Below are 24188 nucleotides of genomic sequence, written 5' to 3' on the forward strand. Positions count from 1 at the left end.
ACCCTTCTTTCCGGTGGCGCCTCTGATTGGGCAATTAATACAGCCCCGCCCCCTTTTGTCCAAATGACAGCTGGGCGGCAGGTCTTGTAGCTAGGCAGACCCCGCTTCCGCCGGTGGGACGGAACTAGTGCCCTCCGTGGACAATTGTGTTGAAGCAGAAATTGTTCCGGATCTCGGGTCGGACACGGAAGCCTTCTGTGTTTCTGGATGCGGGGACAGGGATGCGCAGGAATTCCAGTCTCAGTTTCCAGATGGAGCGACCCCTCGAGGAGCAAGCCCAGAGCAAGTGGTCGTCTACTCAAGGCCGCACAGGAACAGGAGGGTCTGCTGTGCTCCAGGTACTAGGGGCTTGGCATAATGTTGTAAGGCCTCTTATGAAATAGTGACCTTTATTTATAAACAGACAGTTACCCCATCATGTGTAATAAAAAGTGTGGCTGCATTTTAATCCTTGACTGTAACAGCGTGGATGCTTCCACCTTTCTTTTTCCCACCTTCACACATTTGGCACTTTAGAAAAGTAACCCCAAGCTAGGGCGTGGTAGTACACACCTGTAGTCTCAGCTGCTGGGAGCGTGGGTGGGGGGAAGGTGGATGGGCTGAGGCAGAGCTACTTGGGGTGGCGCTTGTGTGGGGACAGGGGGAACGGTGGGTGGGCTGAGGTGGGAGGATCAAGTGACGCCAGGAGTTTGAGTTCCGTCTGGGCAACATAGACAGAACCCATCTTAAGGGGGAAAAAAAAAGGAAAGGAAAGAAAGAAAAAAGAAACCGTAGGACACCCGAGCACTTGGCTCTGGTGGGAAATTGCAACCCTAACCTGGGCACAGGGACTCTTTTCAGACCAACCACATCTATGAGACGTGTTCAGTAAACTGCATTTTACTCTGGAAGGATTTTTTTTTTTTTTTTTTTGAGACGGAGTTTCGCTCTTGTTACCCAGGCCGGAGTGCAATGGCGCGATCTCGGCTCACCGCAACCTCCGCCTCCTGGGTTCAGGCAATTCTCCTGCCTCAGCCTCCTGAGTAGCTGGGATTATAGGCACACGCCACCATGCCCAGCTAATTTTTTGTATTTTTCGTAGAGACGGGGTTTCACCATGTTGACCAGGTTGGTCTCGATCTCTCAACCTCGTGATCCACCCGCCTCGGCCTCCCAAAGTGCTGGGATTAGAGGCTTGAGCCACTGCGCCCGGCCAGGATTTTTTTTTTTTAAGCATGTTTTTATTGCTTTTTCATTTTTATTTTTCTTTTCGTAGATTTATGGTTACAAATGCACTTGTGTTACATGGATTTATTTCATAGGGGTGAAGTCTGACTTTTGGTACACCCATCACCCAAATAGTTCATATTGTACCCAGTAGGTAATATTTCATCCCTCATCCCCTCTTTCTCTCCAACCTATTGGCATCTGCAATGTCTATTATTCCACTCTGTTTGCCCATGTTTACCTATTGTTTAGCTCCCACTTATATGTGAGAAGATGCTGTTTTAGACTTTTTGTTTCTGCATCATTGCACTTAGGATGATGACCTCTAGTTCCATCTGTGTTGCTGTAAAGTGGAAAGAAATTTATCTCAAATAAGTTTTCTAGAGTATGCCTACAGAGCTTTGAAAGGCCAAGAGTCCAAGACCAGCCTGGGCAACGTATCAAGACCCCATTAAAAAAATTTTTTTTAATTAGCTGGGCATGGTGTTCACCTGTAGTCCTAGCTACTTCAGAGGCTGAGGCAGGAGGATCACTTAATGTCAAGAGTTTGAGGTTACAGTTAGCCAAGATTGTGCCACTGCATTCCAGCCTGGGAGAGAGAGAGATTGTCTCTAAAAGTTGTTTTAAAGTAGAAACATGTTTCATTTTCCCCGCTATAGAGGAAGCAGTGTAATCTTGAAAACTCTCATGACCCACCCTTCTTGTAGCTTTGTGTGTACAGGTAGATGCAGGGGAAACAATGCATCCACAGTTGTCAAATGTAACTCACAAAATGCATCTTCCTCTTTCTAATCAGATGCAGAACAGTGTACACCATGGACAAAACGTCAAGACTCAAACTGTAAGTAAGATGGCTACCTGTCAGTGTGGCAACCTTCCTGGTTTATAATGACTTTTTGGGCTTGTGCTTCTGTGGCCTCTTTGTGGGGGAGTTCTTGGGGTCTTTGTAAAGCATCAAGACAAGGCCAATAACGAGGCCTTCAGGTATGTTCTGTTCATTGCACAAGGCCAATAACGAGGCCTTCGGGTATGTTCTGTTCATTGCACAAGGCCAATAACGAGGCCTTCAGGTATGTTCTGTTCATTGCACAAGGCCAATAACAAGGCCTTCAGGTATGTTCTGTTCATTGCCCTCATCCTGTAACTTCATTGTCCCTTACCTTCATTGGCCATCCCATTACAGCCACTTGCATCCTTTGGAATATTACATTTGGGTTGGGTGCAGTGGCTCATGCCTATAATCCTGGCACTTTGGGAGACTGAGGTGGAAGGAGCGCTTGAGTCTAGGAGTTTGAGATCAGTGTGGGCAACGTAGTGAGACTCTGTCTCTACAAAACATTTAAAAATTGGCTGGGCACAGTGGTTCATGCCTGTAATCTCAGCACTTTGGGAGGTGAGGTGAGCAGATCACTTGAGGCCAAGAGTTCAAACCAACCTGGCCAACATGGTGAAACCTCATCTCTATTAAAAATATTTTTTAAATTAGCTGGGCCTGGTGGGGCATGCCTGTAATCCCAGCTGCCTGGGTGGCTGAGGCACGAGAATCACTTGAATCTAGGAGGCGGAAGTTGCAGTGAGCTGAGATCACACCACTGTACTCCAGCCTGGGCAGCAGAGTGAGACTCTGTCCCAAAAATAAATAAATAAATAATGGATAGATAAATCAAATTAGCTGGGCATGATGGCATGTGCTTATAGTCCAGGCTCCTCGGGAGGCTGAGGCTGGAGGATAGCTTCAACCTGGGATGTTGAGGCTGCAGTGACCTGTGATGGTCTCAAAAAAAAAACAACAACAACATAAAAACCACATATTTGGGCCAGGCGCAGTGGCTCATGCCTGTAATCCCAGCACTTTGGGAGGCTGAGGCAGGTGGATCATGAGGTCAAGAGATCGAGACCATCTTGGTCAACGTGGTGAAACCCCGTATCTACTAAAAATACAAAAAATTAGCTGGGCATGGTGGCGCGTGCCTGTAGTCCCAGCTACTTGGGAGGCTGAGGCAGGAGAATTGCCTGAACCCAGGAAGCAGAGGTTGCGGTGAGCCGAGATCGTGCCATTGCACTCCAGCCTGGGTAACAACAGCGAAACTCCGTCTAAAAAAAAAAAAAAAAAACCACATATTTGGAGTTATGTTTACTTGTTTACATAGTTTGGCCAAAATGATCCCTGCAGTTCTGACCTTCAAGGTTACCATACAAGAGAGGGATAAGGCACTGGTTGGTATCAGGGGTACCCAATTCCATCATTGCTATCTATTCCCTGATCTAAGTAAGTCTCTAATTCCAACACTTTGGGAGGCTGAGGTGGGAGGAATTTCATGGGGAATGACTACAGCCTCCATGCATATGGATACATAACATGAGCCTGAAAACATCATCACATAAAACCACAATTTGGTTATTGACTATTTCGTGAATCCTGGGTTCCTTGGCACATGGGAGCTTCAGTGCGACTTTCCTGGCCAGGAGCTCCTGCGACAGTTTCAATGAGGCCAGTCCTTAAGTTCAGCATGCTGGTATTTTTCAGTGTCTAGGTCACTGTCCTTCCTGTCTACCGAAATCCCAAATGGGGACAGTCATGATGGCTATGGAAATCTCAATCCTGGCCTCCACTGATTTGCTGCTACTTCTCTGTCTGCAGATGCTATACTATTCCTGTTACTTTTTTGTTTTGTTTTGTTTTTGGAGACAGGGTTCTCACTATGTTGCCCAGGCTTGTCTCAAACTCCTGGCTTCGAGCAGTCCTCCTGCCTGAGCCTCCCAAAGTGCAGGGATTACAGGTGTGAGCCACCACACCTGGCCTGAGCTTTCAGTTTTTGACAGCACTCAGTATATGTGGTGACACACATTTGGACTTTAATACCGAGAGGTTCCATTATTACTATTATTATTATTATATTTTATTATCATGTTCTATCACCCAGGCTGGAGTGCAGTGGGAAGATCACAGCTCAGTGCAGACTTGACCTCACAGGCTCAAGCAGTCCTCCTGCCTCAGCCTCCCTAGTAGCTGGGATTACAGGTGTGTGCCATCATACTTGGTTAATTTTTTGTAAAAACATTTTTTTAGCCAGGCATGGTAGTGCATATCTGTAATCCCAGGTACTTGGGACACTGAGGCAGAAGAATTGCCTGGACCTGGAAGGTGGAGGTTGCAGTGAGCCGAGATCATGCCACTTGTACTCCAGCCTGGGTGACAGAGTGAAACTGCACCTCAAAAAAAAAAAAAAAGTTTCACCATGTTGGCTAGGCTGGTCTTGAACTCCTGACCTCACGAGATCCACCTGCCTTGCCTCCCAAAGTCCTGGGATTACAGGTGTGAACCACTGTGCCCAGCCTACAAAGAATATTTTATTTTTTAATTAATTAATTAATTAATTTGAGATGGAGTTTTGTTCTTGTTGCCCAGGCTGGAGTGCAGTGGCACAATCTTGGCTCACCACAACCTCCACCTCTCGAGTTCAAGTGATTCTCCTGCCTCAGCCTCCCAAGTAGCTGGGATTGCAGGTGCCCACCATCACGCCTGGCTAATTTTTTAAATTTGAGCCAGAGTCTTGCTCTATTGCCCAGGCTGGAGTGCAGTGGTGTGATCTTGGTTCACTGCAACCTCCACTCCCAGGTTCAAGAGATTCTCTTGCCTTGGTGTCCTAAGAAGCTGGGACTATAGGCGCACACCACCATGCGCGGGTATTTTTTGTATTTTCAGTAGAGACAGGATTTCAACATGTTGGCCAGGATGATTTCAATTTCTTGATCTCGTGATCCACCAACCTAAGCCTCCCAAAGTGCTGGGATTACACGTGTGAACCACTGCACCTGGACAATTTTTGTATTTTTAGTAGAGATGGGCTTCACCATGTTGGTCAGGCTGGTCTCGAACTCCTGACCTCAACTGATCCACCCTGCTTGGCCTCCCAAAGTGCTGGGATTACAGGCGTGAGCCACTGGGCCTAGCCCTACAAAGGATATTTTAAATAATACAAATGAACAGCCAGATGAAGAGATACCTCTGGGCACATGGTTATGTTCTTATTTACCAACCAGAAGACTCTGAGCCCTGTTTTTGGGTGTTTATGGTGGCTTTATTATGGCGACATGATTAATCACGTCATTCACTATTGGTGATTAACTCAACTTTGTTTTCTCTTTCCTCCCTGGAGGTGGGGACACAGCTGAAAGTTTCAAGGCTCTAATCACATGGTTGGTTTCCCTGGCAACTAGCCTCCCATCCTATGGTTTGTAGGAGCATTCCAAAAATCTCCTCATTAACATAAACTTAGCTGTGGTAGAAAGGGGATGGTTATGAATAACTAAAGACATTTCTTTCACTCTTCTACAGCTATTTTAAGAACTGAAGACAAAAGGCCATTTTTTCTTCAAGAGAGGGTCTCCTTCACTCTGTCACCCAGACTGGAATGCAGTGACATAATCTTGTGTCACTGCAGCCTTCACCCCAGGGTTCAAGCAGTTCTCCCACCTCAGGATCCTGAGTAACTGGGACTACGGGTGCATGCCACTACATCTAGCTTTTTTTTTTTTTTTAATTTTTAGTAGAGATGGGGTTTTGCCATGTTGCCAAGACTCGTCTCAAACACTGAGCTCAAGCCATCTACCTACCATGGCCTCCCAAAGTACTGGATTACAGATGTGAGCCACAGTGCCCAGCATTTTTTTTTTTTTTTTTTTTTTTTGAGACAGAGTCTTACTCTGTCACCCAGGCTGGAGTACAGTAGTGTTGTCACAGCTCACTGTAGTCTTGACCTCCCTGAGCTCAGGAGATCCTCTCACCTCAGCCTCTCCATTAGCTGAGCCTGTAGGCACTCACCCCTATGCCTGGCTAATTTTTGTATTTTTTGTAGAGATGGGGTCTCACTGTGTTGCCCAGGCTGGTCTTCAACTCCTGGGCTCAAGCAGTCTGCCTGCCTCAGCCTTCGAAAATGGTGGGATTACAGGCAGGCCAAATCTTCTAACAAAAGAGACTCTGATTCCTCTGGTCGCTGGTCGCTTAGGAAATTACAAGATTTTTAGCAACTGTGAGCCAGGAACCCTGGACAAAACCCAAAATATATATTTCACAATATCACAACTTTCTTTTCCACCAAACTGAGGGGTGGTGCTCAAAATGATACCCTCTGTCTGCAGTTTGACTCAATTATAACTTGGATATTCTCTAAAAATCCATAGTTCTTGTTGGTATGCCAACTGGGAAATCACTGTGGATTTGAAAAAGTACTCTGCACATAAGAAAAACCCATGATGGGGCCAGGTGCAGTGGCTCCTGCCTGTAATCCCAGCACTCTGGGAGGCTGAGGCAGGTGGATTGCCTGAACCCACGTGTTCGAGACCAGCCTGGCCAACATGGTGAAACCTTATCTTTACTAAAAATACAAAAAACTAGTCAGGCATGGCGGCGCACACCTTTGGGCCCACCCAGCTACTCAGGAGGTTGAGGCAAAAGAATAATCTGAGCTTAGGAGGTCACAGCTGCAGTGAGCTGAGGTCACACCACTATACTCCAGCCTGGGTAACCATAGTGAGACCCAGTCTCAACAAATTAAAAAAAAAAGAAAAAAGAAAAAAATGCATGATGAGCTGCACTGTGCAGATGACCATTACTCTCTAGGAAGACCTCGGTGGTTTTCTTTTTTTGAGACAGTCTTGCTGTGTCGCCCAGGCTGGAGAGCAGCAGCACGATCTCGGCTCACTGCAACCTCCATCTCCAGAGTTTAAGTGATTCTCCTGCCTCAACTTCCCACATAGTTGGGACTACAGGTGCATGTCACCACGCCCAGCTAATTTTTTTTATTTTTTGGCAGAGATGGTAGGGATTGGGTTTCACCATGTTGGCCAGGCTTGTCTCAAACTCCTGACCTCAGGTGATCTGCCCGCCTCGGCCTTCCAAAGTGCTGAGATTACAAGCGGGAGCCACCACACCAGCCAGAGGTTTTTTTCATATACACTTTATGTCACCCAGTCTCCAGTAGCAGCAAAATTTTCATGTCAAATACATGAGTTAATTCAGACATGGGAGATCAATGGCACTGAATTGAAATTCAAGAAATAAGCCCATATATATATGTTCAACTGAGTTTCAAAAACAGCGCCAGGAATGGGGACATAGTATTATTTTCAAAAATTGGTGTTGTGACAATTGGATAGATATACAAAAAAATAATAAAATTGGACCAAGCACAGTGGCAGGATTGTTTGAGGCCTGGAGTTCAAGACCAGCTTGGGCAATATACTGCAGCCCTATATCTTATTAAAGAAAATTATCCAGGGGTTGTAGCACACACTTTAATCCCAGCTGCTCAGTGGCTGTGGTGAGGATTGCTGGAGACTGGGAGTTTGTGGCTGCAGTGAGCTATGATTGTACCACTGTAGTCTAGCCTGGGTGACAAAGTGAGACCCCAATTCTATTTTATTTTTTGAGACAGGGTCTAGTCTGTCTCCCTGACTGGAATGTTGTGAGCCTTGGCTCACTGCAACCTCCACTTTCCAGGCTCAAACAATCCCCCTACTTCAGCCTCCTAAGTAGCTGGGGCTGCAGGCATGCACAACCACACCTGGCTAATTTTTGTATTTTTTGGAGAGTTGAGTTTTGTCATGTTGGCCAGGCTGGTCTAGAACTCCTGGGATCAAGCAATCCATCCAGCTCAGCTTCCCAAAGGAGGGTGTTCCCTGGCCAAACTGAAGGTGGGGCTGCTTATTCTCATGGCCCAATAATGAGATGCAGATGAACTGGGAAAGGAGAGAGTTTTTATTTCTGTAATCAGTTACAGGGAGAAGGCCTGGAAAATACTGCCAGACCACCTCAAATTACAAAGTTTTCCAGAGCTTATACACCCTCTAAGCTATATGTCTATGTGTAAGTGTGCATTCATCTCAAGATATGACTGATTAACTTCTTCTAATCTATAACTAAGATCTGAGTCCTGAAGACCTTCCTCTGAAACCTCAGTGAATTTGCTTAATCTAAATGGGTCCAGGTGCTGGGGTGATTACCCTTATCTTGTCTCCTAAATCATGGAGGTTTGGGGAGTTCCTTCAAATCCCAATAAACTTGTTTATGGAGGCCTGGGGAGTTTCTTCAGACCCCAAATAAAACTTGTTTCATCCTAAACAGGTCCTGTTAAGAATTCTTTCATTATCTTGTCATGCTTTAAGGCCCAGGAAAGGCTTAGGTAAAACTCTTGGTGGGCTTTTGTTACCTTCCAGCCTTTGTATATGGGCACTGGCTCTCTCAACTTTTTGTTTGTAACTTAACCAGTCAGTCAGTGCTGAGACAGTTGTTATGGAAGCCACTGTTAGTCAGATCTAGGCTGCCACAATCCCTACTGTGAATTTGTGCATGATTTATATCATGCTTGTATATTTATTTATCATGAGAATCACAGGAAGATGGGGCGTTATAATCTTTCTGAGTACTTCCTGCTGAGAGGGGGTCATAATTATAAGGTACCAAATGCAGTGCTGGAGTGGAAGAGGTCGATTTCTTCCTGGTAGCACTCTCTGTTTCGGGGGCTTAAAGGCAGTGGCTGCTGAGACATAGTATGAGCTCAAGGGATGTTTTGGAACAACATGTAACAGCAACACACATAAATAGGTTGCTGCTGTTTTATTCTGAAGTTTAAATTGGTCAGTCTTCAGTTCACAGGGCTTTATGAAAGCACAGCTTAGGTTTCAGTGATGGCCAATTAGGAAAAATGGGGAAAAGGGAAAAGAAAAAGGAAAAAATTGAAAACATTATTTTGGAGAATTTTAGCCAGAAAAATTAGAATTCAATCCAAATTATAGAAAATAGTAAAAATTGAAAAACATTAGGCAAGACTAGAATCTAGTAACAGGTATACTATAGTTTTTGAAACATAATTTTGCTTTCTCTAGTTTCTCATGTTTACCAAAAGACAAATCATAGATTTGGTTTGCTTTATTATACTTGGCCAGATTATTTGTATAAAGTGCAGCAAGAATAATTATTTTTCACGTAGACCTTTTAAAAAATTGGCTTGCATGGAACTTTGTTCCATAGAAGGAATCTGAGATAAGACTTTATTTTATTTTGTATTTTCTTTTTTTTTTTTTTTTTTTTGGATTTTTTTTCTTTTTTTTTTGAGACAAGTCTTGCTCTGTCTCGAGGTGCCAGGCTGGAGTGCAGTGGTGCAATCTCAGCTCACTGCAACCTCCGCCTCCTGGGTTCAAGCAATTCTCCTGCCTCAGCCTCCCATGTAGCTGGGACTACAGACGCATGCCACCATGCCCAGCTAAGTTTTATATTTTAGTAGAGATGCGGTTTCACTATGTTGGCCAGGATGGTCTTGATCTCTTGACCTTGTGATCCGCCCCTTGGCCTCCCACAGTGCTGGGATTACAGGCATGAGCCACTGCACCTGGCCTCTGTACTTTATTTTCTTTGAGACTGAGTCTCACTCTGTCGCCCAGGTTGGAGTGCAGTAGTGCAATCTCATCTCACTGCAATCTCTGCCTCCCAGGTTCAAGCGATTCTCGTGCCTCAGCCTCCAGAGTAGCTGGGATTACAGGTGCATGCCACCATGCCTAGCTAATTTTTGTATTTTTAGTAGAGATGGGGTTTCACCATGTTGGTCAGGCTGGTCTCAAGCTCTAACCTCGTAATCTGCCTGCCTCAGCCTCCCAAAGTGCTGGGATTACAGGCCCTGAGCCACTGTGCCTGGCAAGACTTTATTTATTTATTTAGAGATGAAGTCCCGCTCTTTCACCCAGGCTAGAGTGCAGTGGCACAGTCTTGGCTCACTGCAACCTCTACCTCCTGGGTTCAAGTGATTCTCCTGCCTCAGCCTCCTGAGTAGCTCCTGAGCCTCAGGAGCTCCTCAGCCTTCTGAGTAGGGGTTACAGGTGTGCACTACCACACCTAGCTAATTTTTGTATTTTTAGTAGAGGCAGGGTTTCACCGTGTTGGTCAGGCTGGTCTTAAACTCCTGACCTTGTGATCTGCCTGCCTCAGCCTCCCAAAGTCCTGGGATTACAGATGTTAGCCACTGCAGCTGGTCGAGATAAGACTTTTTAAAGCTGAGCCCAGCCATGGATTTGTGCCATCAGATACCTGTGAGTTGAGTGAATTCCTCTCCTCTTAAGGTTCCAAGATAACTTGGGACTCCTGGCCTGTCAGAAAGTGACATTCTTTACTTACCACAGATCAGAAACCCTGTACAGGGACTGTACACAAAATCTGAGGCCAGCTTTCCAAAGGCTTTATTGGCTTACATAATCAGCTTTAATTTCTTTTTTTCTTTTTTTTTTTTTTTTTGAGATGGAGTTTCACTCTTGTTACCCAGGCTGGAGTGCAATGGCACCATCTCGGCTCACCGCAACCTCCGCCTCCTGGGTTCAAGCAATTCTCCTGCCTCAGCCTCCTGAGTAGCTGGGATTACAGGCACACGCCACCATGCCCAGCTAATTTTTTGTATTTTTAGTAGAGACGGGGTTTCACCATGTTGACCAGGATGGTCTCGATCTCTTGACCTCATGATCCACCTGCCTCGGCCTCCCAAAGTGCTGGGATTGCAGGCTTGAGCCACCGCGCCCGGCCTCAGCTTTAATTTCTTAAAGGAAAGCATACCATTCCGGTCAAAGCCTTGGTAAAATAACCAGTTTTTTTCAATTGTGTCCTGTTATAAAAGAAAACAGATTCTTATTGTACTTCTGCAAATAACCATATTGCCATTAAATTAAGAATACTCACAAATAGTTTCCAAACTCTGGAGAAATCAGGCAGAGAGGAAACAAATATGTTCCAAATTTGGTTCATAGGCATATACTTAATTGTGAAAAGCTGTCAATAGCTCAAAAGAAAAGTTTTATTGACTTTGAAAAATAAAACGAAGGATCAGCAATATTTTAAGCAAAACTCAAAAAGATCACTTCAATCTTCTAATTCAGTTAATGCAGTTAATTCTTGTCCTGCTTGATGTTAATGAACATTTTAGCCATCCAAGACTGAACATTTTTGTCTATTCTGATGTCACAATCTCCAAAGTTATCAAAAACTTGCATTCAGGAACACCTGTTAGAGCTTTATAGCTGGTTTTAAAACTACCTGCTAAAGAGGACCAAAATAAGACAACAATTGCTTATGGATGACAAAGTTTTAGGGTAGCCATAGTCAAAGACACAATTGACAAGGAAATCTGTTACCTCTGTGGCACACAATAATTTAACATAAATATAATTATTACTGATAATGTGCACTAAGATATATCAGAATTATAGGAGTTTTCCATAATTTTGGAACACATGCCAATAACATATTTATACAGATATAATCCAAAGAAAACTAAACCCCATTTTATAGTTGACATTGCTTGCTGTATGATTTTTGTACCAAATAAGCCGAATTTTACCTTTACATTAGTGTGCTATTAATGTTGAACCCAATTCTTAATAAAACCTTATTGACATGTTTACCCAACTTTAATGTTTGGCAATTTTTATAGATCTTTTATAACCCTTCGAAATTGTTGTTAAAGCATAGGTTAATGCTCTAAGAGAAACCTGTTGTGTTTTTATTTTAATGTTGAATTTACAGAAAAACTGGATAATAACCCTTTAACATTAGCCAATATGTTTACACACAGAATTTGTTTTACAATCAACCTACAACTTGCTTAAACCTTCAGCTTTATTTTATGTAACTTAATACTTTAACCTTTTAGTTTAGGCAAAAAACTCACATTCCATGCCTTCTTCTAATCTTTTTACCAAAAGTATACTCTATTTTCCTTACACACCTTGCATATAAAACTGTTTTTTCCAATAGTCTCAATAGAGTCAACATGTTACAATGTTGACTCTTTTTTTTGTTGTTTGTTTTTTTTTGTTTGTTTGTTTTGTTTTTTTGTTTGTTTTTTTTTGAGGCAGAGTTTCGCTCTTGTTACCCAGGCTGGAGTGCAATGGCGCGATCTCGGCTCACCGCAACCTCCACCTCCTGGGTTCAGGCAATTCTCCTGCCTCAGCCTCCTGAGTAGCTGGGATTACAGGCACGCGCCACCATGCCCAGCTAATTTTTTTGTATTTTTAGTAGAGACGGGGTTTCACCATGTTGACCAGGATGGTCTCGATCTCTCGATCTCGTGATCCACCCGCCTCGGCCTCCCAAAGTGCTGGGATTACAGGCTCGAGACACCGCGCCTGGCACTACAATGTTGACTCTTAGCAACTTTTACTTTTGGTGAAAAACCTGGTAAGTGATTTTAATTATGTACCAGATAGGAATTCTAGAACCTAGACAGAAGTGCAGATAAGGCCTGACTCATTCCAGTATGTCACTTCATGTGCCCCAGGTCTTCGCTAGCTGTAAAGCAGGCAAGTTGTACAGTTAAGAGTCATAATGACATTTTGGCCGGGCGCAGTGGCTCAAGCCTGTAATCCCAGCACTTTGGGAGGCCAAGGCGGGTGGATCACAAGGTCAAGAGATCAAGACCATCCTGGTCAATATGGTGAAACCCCGTCTCTACTAAAAATACAAAAATTTAGCTGGGCATGGTGGCACGTGCCTGTAATCCGAGCTACTCAGGAGGCTGAGGCAGGAGAATTGCCTGAACCCAGGGAGCGGAGGTTGCGGTGAGCCGAGATCGCGCCATTGCACTCCAGCCTGGGTAACAAGAGCGAAACTCCGTCTCAAAAAAAATAAGAGTCATAATGACATTTTATGAAGCATTCAGGAGGCAGGCCTAATCACCTTTAAATGGTACATTACTTGCATATATTCCCTTTCATAAATTCTTTCACGACTTCCATGAACAATCTGTGATATGCTTTGAATTTCTGATTTGTCCAAATATCCTTCTTTTTAAAAAACCAATCATTTTACTTTAGGACAAGAATTTATACAAGCCCCTTTTTTATATAAAATATCTTTTCTTTAAGCCTTTTTTGAACCAAAAATACCTATTTATTTTTATAATTTTCTTCATGTCTTGTTTTCCTTTGTTTGAGATGGAGTCTCACCAGGCTGGAGTGCAGTGGTGCCATCTTGGCTCACACAACCTCTGCCTCTGAGGTTCAAGTTATTCTTCTGCCTCAGCCTCCTGAGTAGCTGGGATTACAGGCAAGCACCACCACGACTGGCTAATTTTTGTATTTTTAGTAGAGAAGGGGTTTCACCATGTTCGTCAGGCTGGTCCTGAACTCCTGATCTCATGATCTGCCCACCTTGGCCTACCAAAGTGCTGGGATTACAGGTATGAGCCATGGTTCCCAGCTTTTTTTTTTTTTTTTTTTTGAGACAGAGTCTCACTCTGTTGCCCAGGGTGGAGTGCAGTGGTGAAATCTCAGCTCACTGCAACCTCCACCTCTCTTTATATCTCTTTTATTTCCTGGTTCCTTTTACCTTGTATTATATATAACCTTTAAATAAGCTTTGAATTAGACAAAAATTATTTACCCTTTAAAAAGGATACAACTTTTTCAAAAAATAATGTTTCTACAATATATTTTTATTGGAAAATACTCAATGAAATATCTATTGTTTAATATAACTTTAGATTCTAAATTGTGACAAGTTTGGGCCAGGTATAGTGGCTTATGCCTGTAATCCCAGCATTTTGGGAGGCTGAGGTGTGTGGATCACTTGGGGTCAGGAGTTGGAGACCAGCCTGGCCAACATGGTGAAACCCCATCTCTAATAACAATACAAAAACTAGCCAGATATGGTGGTGGATGCCTGTAGTTCCAGCTGCTTGAGAGACTGAGGCATGAGAATCGCTTGAACCTGGGAGGCAGAGGTTGCAGTGAGCCACATCATTGCACTCCTGACTGGGCAACAGAGTAAGACTCTGTCTCAAAAATAAATAACTAAGGTAAATAAATAAATTATGACAAGTTGTTTATGAGTATTCCATTACACTTACCTAATTATTTGTTTACCTAGATTGTTTATGAAAACTGTGATGGTCATCATTTAAAGTTATGAAAAAAGCATTGCAAAATTATAACTGAGACAATGAAAAATATCTGACCTAACTGACTTCATCTTGCTTCTAACCTCCAAACTATCCTTGTTTATTAACTTAGTTTATAGTTTAACTTTGAAACAAAGATGATAATAGTTGTTTCCCATAACAAACCTCCTTTATGCCTGTGGACTAGACTGCCTAAAGACACAAGATTAGAAGTTGTTTTATTTTACCAAATAATTCAAGATGCAGCTATGAATATTAATATTTATTAAAAAGTACACAAGCAAAGATCATTCTGTTTTGGGCTGAGTTTATAGTTTTGTAGTCTCCATGCCAAATGTTGATACCTTATTGTGTTTGGCAGGGATAAGTATGAAATTGTTTGGTCAGTAAATGCAAAGACAAATGTATGTTGGCAATTCTTAAGACATTTCTTTCTTTCTTTCTTTTTTTTTTTTTTGAGACAGAGTCTTGCTCTGTCACCCAGGCTGGAGTGCAGTGGTGTGATCTTGGCTCACTGCAACCTCTGCCTCCTGGGTTCAAGCGATTCTCCTGCCTCAGCCTCCTAAGTACTTGGGATTACGGGCGTGCACCACCATGCTCAGCAAAATTGTTTTGTATTTTTAGTAGAGACGGATTTCACCATGTTGGTCAGGCTGGTCTTGAACTCCTGACCTTGTGACCCACTCACCTTGGCCTCCCAAAGTGCTATGATTAGAGGGTGAGCCACCGTGCCTGGCCAAGACATTTCTAATATTACTTTGCCAGTAATCTTAAATCTAGCTTATTTATTAAAGCTTGTAGTTAAATCACGTAAACTTGAAAAAGCATTTGACTACTCTTTCTTTTTTTCTGTGAAAGTATTTAAGTGCTTTTATTTTTAAGCCAATTAATTAGAGGTCTTTTTATTTTTTCAGTTGTGAAGCACTGTACACAACACATAAAGACCTATTAGGCATGCCAATATAAGTACATTTTTTTGGGGGTCTTTTTGTTTTTTTCTTTTTTGTGGACAACAAGGTCTCACTATATCACCCAGGCAAGTCTTGAACTCCTGGGCTCAAGCTATCCTCCTGCCTCTGCCTCCCTAAGAGCTGGGCTTACAGGTGTGAGCCACAGTGCCCAGCCAGAAGAAGTCCTTTTTTTCTTTTTGAGATGGTGTCTTGCCCTGTCGCCCAGGCTGGAGTGCAGTGGTGTGATCTTGACCCACTGCAATCTCTGCCTCCCAGGTTCAGGGGATTCTCCTGCCTCAGCCTCCTGAGTAACTGGGACTACAGTCGTGTGCCACCATGCCCAGCTAATTTTTTGTATTTTTAGTAGAGATGGGGTTTCACCGTGTTAGCCAGGATGGTCTCGATCTCCTGACCTCATGATCTGCTCACCACAGGCTCCCAAAGTGCTGGGATTACAGGAGTGAGCCACTGCCAGCTAGAAGTACATTTTATAGGTTCATAAAACATCCTTTTTTTTTCCTCCCTATTTTAGACCTGCAAACTCTTGATAACCTGGTTTATTACCCTGGCAGTTGTCAGCTAAATAGCTGTGGGTCTGCATATTGAAGGAAACAAGTCTTAGGTGAAAAATCAGATAGCAAAATTTACATTTTAAGGTACAGAGAGAAAAAATCTGGTGGTGCTAGAGGGAGATTAAAGATGGATGCTGGCCCTGGCCCGTGGCTAACACCTATAATCCCAGCACTTTGGTGGATCACGAGGTAAAGAGATGAATACCATCCTGGCCAACATGGTGAAACCCTGTCTCTACTAAAATACAAAAAAATTACCCAGGCCTGGTGGTGCGTGCCTGTAGTCCCCATCTCTACTAAAAATATAAAAATTAAAATTACCTGGGCATGGTCGCACATGCCTGTTACTCAGGATGCTGAGGCAGGAGAATCGCTTGAACCTGGAAGGCAGAGGTTGCAGTAAGCCAAGATCACACCACTGCACTCCAGCAAGACTGTCTCAAAAAAAAAAAAAAAGAAAAGAAAAGAAAAAAAGATGGATGCTAGATGAAACATAAAATTATAGAAATCTATCATAGGATTGTATAAGGAACCATACTGAATCCTAGGTGGTTTTTGTTTTTGTTTTTGTTTTTGTTTTTGTTTTTGAGACGGAGTCTTGCTTTGTTGTCCAGGCTGGAGTGCAGTGGCATGATCTTGGCTCACTGCAACTTCTGCCTCCCAGGTTCAAGCAATTCTCCTGCCTCAGCCTTACGAATAGCTGGGATCACAGGTGCCCACCACCATGCCTGGCTAATATTCGTATTTTCAGTAGAGATGGGATTTCGTCATGTTGGCCAGGCTGGTCTCCAACTCCTGACCTCAGGATCTACCCTCCTCGGCCTCCAAAAGTGCTGTGATTACAGGTGTTAGACACTGTAGCTGGCCTTTTTTTGTAGGGGGTGGGGACAGAGTTTTGCTTTGTTACCCAGGCTGGAGTGCAGTGTCCCAATTTCGGCTCACTGCAACCTCCCAGATTCAAGTGATTCTCCTGCTTCAGGCTCCTGAGTAGCTGAGATTACTGGCATCTGCCACCACACCCGGCTAATTTTGTATTTTTACTTGGTGGGGGGGGGGCATTTCTTCATGTTGGTCAGGCTGGTCTTGAACTCACAACCTCAGGTGATCTGCCCACCTCAGCCTCCCAAAGTGCTGGGATTACAGGCCTGAGCCACCTCGCCCGACCAGATATTAGCTTTTAATTAAGCTGCCTTTTTTTTTTTTTAGGCAGCGTCTCACTCTGTCATCCAGACTGGAGTATTTTGGCCGTGAGCTCGGCTCACTGCAATCTCTGCCAATTCAGGAGAATTCAAGCAATTCTCCTGCCTCAGCCTCCTGAGTAGCTGGGACTACAGGCACATGCCACTACACCTGGCTAATTTTTTATTTTTTGTATTTTAATAGAGGCGGAGTTTCACCATGGTGCCTAGCCTGGTCGAGAACTCCTCTCCTCAAGTAATCTACTCATCTCGGCCTCCCAAAGTGCTGGGATTACAGGCGTGAGCCACCACACCCAGTTTAAGGAGAGGAGTTGATTAACCATTGAGCTTCTTAAAAAAAAAATTATTTTTCCTTCCCAGAGGATTCTTAGTGGGAATGTGCCCCATACCTCCTATTTTCAAGTTTATGTGGTATCAAAAGGGACAAGACAGATACACAGACAAGTGGAGACAGATTTCGGACAAACACAAGGGGCGAGTACACGCAGGCCGAACAGACTTAAAACCAACTTGAAACCTATCTCAACCAAAATGCAAAGCGGATGTATGAGCGAACCCTTTGTTGTACCCTTGCAAGTCAAGGAATGCACCACACTCCGAGATTGAATTATGAGTCCTTTATTATGCCTTCGACTGACAGGTGGCTAAAGCCCAAAATTCTCTCGGCCCCTAAGAAATAGTTAGGTGGTCTTTTATACTCTAGTTTTGAAGGGGAGGGGGAACCTATCTGAAGCAAATTTTTCACAAAAGCAAGAGTAAGCAAAAAATTAAAAGATAAACTAGCACATGGGAAATAAAACAGTGCCAGGTATGAGGGGTAAAGTTGTCATAAAAGATAAACAACTTATAGATAATGGGGGCTCTAGGCGCTTGACAGCACTTGCATTCCCAGGCTCTGCTGGTACCACTTAATCCGGCCTCTTATCAACAAATGCATTCCTGGAGGTGCCCAGTGTCAGCCTGCCCCAGCTACATACTATAGTTAAATACTTAATGGTGGAAAAATAACTAACATGAAGAAGCTAAGATGGAGTCTGTGCAGCTCATGAAGCTAACATAAAGCCTGAACAGCTTTTAGTCTGAGAAAGAGATAGTTTTAGCTGGCAAAAAGCAGGTTATTACACCTATTGCTCTCCTTGGCGGTACTGGACAATTGACTTGTCCAGGTGGCTCACACCTGTAATCCCAACACTTTGGGCAACAACATGATGAAGATTGAGGACATTATGCTAAGTGAAATAAACCAGTCAGTAAAAGACAAATACAGAATAATTCCACTCGTATGAGGTACCCACAGTGAACTACATACAATCAAAAAGTAGAATAGTGTAGAATAGTGGGTGTGAGGGGCTGAGGGTGAGCGGTAAATGGGATGTCATTCAATCGTTAAGAGTTTCAGACCCGGGCGCCGTGGCTCACGCCTGTAATCACAGCACTTTGGGAGGCCGAGGTGGGTGGATCACGAGGTCAAGATATCAAGACCATCCTGGTCAACATGGTGAAACCCCGACTCTACTAAAAATACAAAAAAATTAGCTGGGCATGGTGGCTCGTGCCTGTAATCCCAGCTGCTCAGGAGGCTGAGGCAGGAGAATTGCCTGAACCCAGGAGGCGGAGGTTGCGGTGAGCCGAGATCGCGCCATTGCACTCCAGCCTGGGTAACAACAGTGACTCCGTCTCAAAAAAAAAAAAAAAAAAAAAAAGAGTTTCAAATTTGCAAGAGGAAATCATTTCTAGAGATTGGTTTCACAATGTAACTACACTTAACACTACTGAATAGGCCCCTTAAAAATGGACCTAGGGCAAAGAACAAAGTTGGGCTCACATGCAAATATCCCCGCAAGGGAAAACCCACTCTAACCATGGAGCTTGGCTCAATGACGTGCTCTCCTGCATGACTGTCACTCCGCGGGGGAGGGGAGGGGCCACCACACAAACTGTCCAATCAGCATCACTGCTGGAAAGGGGCGTGGACCCCAGCGCTGCTTGGGCGTGTGAATATCCTTATTGTAGCGGTTCGCTGGGGTTGCGTCTCGTCCACCGCAGAAGACTCTCTCGGGTGTTGCATGCTCTTTGTCGCCCTGGGACCTGCAGGTAGTGAGGACTCCTGGAGCCCCCGTAAGCCGAGAAATGGTGAGTGTTCGGGGCCGGAAGTCCCGAGACCTGAGGAGGGGGCTTGTTGGAACCGGCTGTGGCGGGACTCGAGTCCCCGTGGCGTAGCTCGGGCCAGGACACCCGAGGGTCTCCCAGCAGGGTAGGGCTGGGCCGGCAGCTGGGACCTCAGGCGTCCCGTTCCACCCCTGCGGCTGCGGCCCCAGCCCCGGTGCCCTTTCCGGGCAGTTGCGCACCCGCAACCCCGCGTCTCCCAAGATTGTGCGGGGGCCACGGGAAAGTCATGATGGGGAATCCCCACTTGGGTGTCGGGTTCGTGCGTTTGAGAATCCATTTGGGTCAGAACGTTAAGGTGAATCCGCTTGTGAGAACTGAAGCCTGGAGGAGGGAGCATTTTATTTTGCCGCCAAGGGAGAGGAGGGCGAGCGTGGAGCTCTTGAGTTCGTTCCTGTGGCTGCTCAGATGCCCCTGCTGTCATCACCAGGCACTAACCCACTGTCTGGGTTGCCGCTCTCAAGTTTGGGAATTTGTTTTTGAGACACGGTCTCGCTGTGCCGCTCAGGTTTAAGTGCAGTGGCGCCATCAAACCTTACTGCATCCTCAAACACTGGGACTCAAGCGATCCTCCCGCCTCAGCCTCCTGAGTAGCTGGGACTACAGGCACCTGCCACTACTGGCTAATTTTAAATTTTTACTGTGTAGACGCAAGATCTTGCTATGTTGCTCATGCTAGTCTCAAACGCCTGGCATCAGGATTCTCTTGCCTTGGGCTCCCAAAATGTTGAGATTACAGGCATGATCATGCCTGGCCTTTGTGAATGTATTTACCTTTTGATTGTGGGTTTTCCGTATTAACGGTGGAGAGGCAATTACTTATCTAAACAGATTAGAACATTTGCGTTTCTTTCCTTTGGATTCCTTGATCAAATCACTTTTTCTTTTTTAAGACAGAGTTTGGGTCTGTTGCCCAGGCTGGAGTGCAATGGCGTGATCTAGGCTCACTGCAACCTCCACCTCCCAGGTTCAAGCAATGCTCCTGTCTCAGCTTCCCGAGTAGCTGGCATTACAGGCACATGACGCCACACCAGGCTAATTTTTTGTATTTTTAGTAGAGACAGGGTTTCACCGTGTGCCCCAAGCTGGTCTTGAACTCCTGAGCTCAGGCAATCCACCTTCCTTGGCCTGCTAAAGTGCTAGAATTACCAGCGTGCGCTACCGGGCCCGGCTTTTTTTTTTTTTTTTTGGTAGACTCTTGCTCTGTCGCCCAGTTTGGAGTGCAGTAACACCGTCTTGGCTCACTGCAACCCCTGCCTCCCAGGTTGAAGCAATTCTCATGCCTCAGGCTCCCGAGTAGCTGGGATTACAGGCGTGTGCCAACCACACCCGGCCCACTTTATTATTTTTAATAGAGATGATGTTGCCTTTCGATGACCGGGCTGTTCTCGAACTCCTGATTCACTTGCCTCAAACTTCTAAAGTACTGGGATTATAGGTGTGAGCTGCTGTGGTGGCCCAAACCACCTTTTTTTCTTTTCCTTTTTTTTTTTTTTTTTTCCTTGACACAATCTTGCTTTTTCGAAGGCAGGAGTGCAGTGGCATGATCTCAGCTCATGGAAACATCTGCCTCTCAGGTTCAAGCAGTTCTTCCTGCCTCAGCCTCCTGAGTAGCTGAGATTACTGGCGTCTGCCACCAGACTGGACTAATTTTTGTATTATTAGTGGAGGTGGGACTGCTGGCCAGGCTGGTCTTAAACTCCTGAAACCAAGCCCTTATCCGCCTCCAAAAGTGCTGGGATTACAGATGAGAGTCACCTGGCTCAGGCCTGAAACCTTTTAATGCCAACAGTGTCATGGGCGAAGCCCATAACGCTGATGATTACGATTTGAGGTTCTCTGGAGGAAAAAAAAAAATTAATAAATATTAAGATAGGAACATAACCTTTCTGCCTGGAGTGTATCAAGCGACCACAGAAACAAAACAGAGAAGGATGAAAAAAGGAAGGAAACAAAAGAAAGATGAAGCTTCCTTTCTTCCTTCCTCTAACCCATTCACCCTCTCCTCCCTTTCTCTACAAAAAAAGAAAAAAAGAAAAAGCATTTTTCTATGTTTTGACCTAATTGTAAATCCAAAACATAGTAAAAGAGTTATGCAACTAAAAAAGAAAAGGACATTACACGTGCATGGCTTTTAGGCCTCTCTGACATTGGTTCTGAATTAATTTTATTGTTTTAAAAATCATATATATGTATATATATATTTCTGGTTTCACCCTCCTGTGCTCCAGCAATAATCCTTCCTTGGTCTCCCAAGGTGCTGGGATTATAGGCATAAGTCACCAGGCTCAGCCTGGTTTTGAATTATTTATTTATTTATTTATTTAGAGAAGTCTCGCTCTGTTGCCCAGGTGGAGTGCAGTGGTGCATTCTCGACTCATTGTAACCTCCACCTCCCAGGTTCAAGTGATTCTTCTGCCTCAGCCTCCCATGTAGCTGGGAGTACAGGTGTGCACTATCACACCCAGCTAATTTTTGTATTTTTAGTAGAGACAGGGTTTCACCATATTGGCCAGGCTGGTCTTGAACTCTTGACCTCGTGATCCACCCACCTCGGCCTCCCAAAGTGTTGGGATTACAGGTGTGAGCCACTGCGCCCAGCCTGAATTAATTTTGGCATCTCTGTAATGCACTAACTGACAACCCTTGATGGGATTAATCAATCCTAGGAATCAGTTATATCCAAGAATCCCACTAAATGTAAGCAAGGTACACCCTATAATTTATGTATTTATTTATTTTGAGATGGAGTCTTGCTCTGTTGCCCAGGCAGAAGTGCTGAGACAGACTCTCAGTCTGTCGCCCAGGCGGGAGTGCAGTGGTGTGATCTCAGCTCACTGCAGCCTCTGCCTTCCAAGTTCAAGCGATTTCTCCTGCATGAGCCTCCTGAGTAGCTAGGATTACAGGTGCCTGCTACTATGCCTGGCTAATTTTCTGTATTTTTTAATAGAGGTGGGGTTTCACCATGTTGGCCAGGCTGGTCTTGAAGTCCTGACTTCAAGTGATCTGCCCACCTCAGTCTCCCAAAGCGCTGGGATTACAGTTGTGAGTCACCATAATTTAAATGAACTCTAATGAACTCTTTGACAGTTACAAATTGCCTTAACAAAATAAAAGTGGTGGCTCACGCCTGTAATCCAAGCACTTTGGAGGCCAAGGCAGGCAGATCACCTGAGGTCCGGAGTTCAAGACCAGCCTGACCAACATAGTGAAACCTCGGCTTTATATAAAATAAAATAAAATAAAAAATAAAATAGAATCCCAGGGACCTTACCATCCCTACTCCCAGTTAAAGTCCTTAATGTGGCCAAATGTCAATTAAACAGAGTCTTCAAGGATTGAAACCCATTGTACAAGACCTATTTAGTGAAGAGCTGTTATTCCTGGTGCTTCTTGTTTTAATAGCCCAATTTAGCCTATTGTTAAACCTGGAAAGAATAAATGGTATCTAATGGTGGGTTATTGCAACCTTGATGATGTGGTTGTGCCCTATACCCAGTCTCCAACATTCTGGCAGTAACTGGCTCCATCTAATCAGCATTGGTAAATACTCAGCTATCAGTTTTGGCTAAGTCCCTTTTCAACGGTGACTTACCTGATGATTCCCTTCACTTTTAAAATTGTTTTTATTTTTATTTTTATTTATTTTTTTTTTTTGAGACGGAGTTTCGCTCTTGTTACCCAGGCTGGAGTGCAGTGGCGCGATCTCGGCTCACCGCAACCTCCGCCTCCTGGGTTCAGGCAATTCTCCTGCCTCAGCCTCCTGAGTAGCTGGGATTACAGGCACGCGCCACCACGCCCAGCTACTTTTTTGTATTTTTAGTAGAGACGGGGTTTCACCATGTTGACCAGGATGGTCTCGATCTCTTGACCTTATGATCCACCCGCCTCCGCCTCCCAAAGTGCTGGGATTACAGGCTTGAGCCACCGCGCCCGGCTTAGACTTATAGAAAAATTGATGAGAAAGTATAGTGTTCCCACTTGACCGCTCTGCCTCCACGTAGTTTGTCCTTTTTATATTTTGTATTACTTTAATCCATCTAATTGATACTGATGCCTCGAAGTCCACAGGTTATATTACGGCTGACTCCATTAACAATCTATGGGTTTTGGCAAATGTATATTAACTGCTGTTCATCATAACTGCATCATATAGGATGCTTTCCCTCACCTAAATATCCCATTCTTCCCCTATTCATTAATCCCTCCTTCTTCTCCCCAAATTCTTGACAATCAGAAGTCTTTTTACTCTGCCATAATTTTGTATTTTTCTGAATGTCATCTTTGAAACTATACAATATATAGCGATTAAGATTAGCTTCTTTCGCCGGGTGCAGTGGCTCACACCTGTAATCCCAGCACTTTGGGAGGCTGAGGCGGGTGGATCACGAGGTCGAGAGATCGAGACCATCCTGGTCAACATGGTGAAACCCCGTCTCTACTAAAAATGCAAAAATTAGCTGGGCCTGGTGGCGCGTGCCTGTAATCCCAGCTACTCAGGAGGCTGAGGCAGGAGAATTGCTTGAACCCAGGAGGCGGAGGTTGCGGTGAGCTGAGATCGCGCATTGCACTCCAGCCTGTGTAACAAGAGCGAAACTCCATCCCCCCCCGCCCAAAAAAAAAAGATTAGCTTCTTTCACTTACTAATGTATTTTCTTTTCTTTTTTTTTTTTTTTTTTTTGAGACAGAGTCTCACTCTGTTGCTAGGCTGGAGTGCAGTGATGCGATCCCGGCTGACTGCAACCTCCGCCTTCTGGGTTCAAGCAATTCTCCTGCCTCAGCTTCCCAAGTAGTTGGGACTACAGGCGTGTGCCACCACGCCCACCTAATTTTTCTATTTTTAGTAGAGATGGGGTTTCGTCATGTTGGTCAGGCTGATCTTGAACTCTCGACCTCAGGTGATCTGCTCGCCTTGGCCTCCCAAAGTGCTGGGGATTATGGACCACCATACCTGGCCTAATAATATATTTTCGAGTTTATATTGTAGTTTATAATATAGTTTCAATAACATATTTTCAAGTCAAGATTCCTCCATGTCTTTTTCTTTTTTCTTTTTTAATTGAGATGGGGTCTGTTCGTATCACCCATGCTGGTCTTGAACTCCTGGACTCAAGTGATTCTCCTGCCTCAGTGCCCTGAGTAGCTGATACTACAGGT

At 44.5% G+C, this 24188-nt stretch overlaps 1 protein-coding gene across 3 annotated transcripts in view; it reads left to right on the top strand.

The window, feature by feature from the left end:
* The first annotated feature begins 73 nt into the window (after positions 1-73).
* Positions 74-24188, top strand: part of LOC101052320 (uncharacterized) — a 45142-nt gene continuing 21027 nt past the window's right edge. Inside the window, exons 1-3 of one of the 3 annotated variants that reach the window (XM_074384569.1) lie at positions 323-338; positions 2003-2047; positions 24096-24186. Coding sequence is in view for 1 of the 3 variants with exons in the window: in XM_003941748.4 (XP_003941797.1) it covers positions 222-338; positions 2003-2047 (162 nt within the window). In the remaining 2 variants the exon portion in view is untranslated. Of the gene's footprint in view, positions 339-2002; positions 2048-12250; positions 24187-24188 lie in introns of those variants that run through there. The other 2 variants (XM_003941748.4, XM_074384567.1) reach the window with 2 other exon arrangements.

This window comes from Saimiri boliviensis, chromosome 14, assembly GCF_048565385.1.
Source record: "Saimiri boliviensis isolate mSaiBol1 chromosome 14, mSaiBol1.pri, whole genome shotgun sequence".
In the NCBI taxonomy this organism is placed as follows: domain Eukaryota; kingdom Metazoa; phylum Chordata; class Mammalia; order Primates; family Cebidae; genus Saimiri; species Saimiri boliviensis.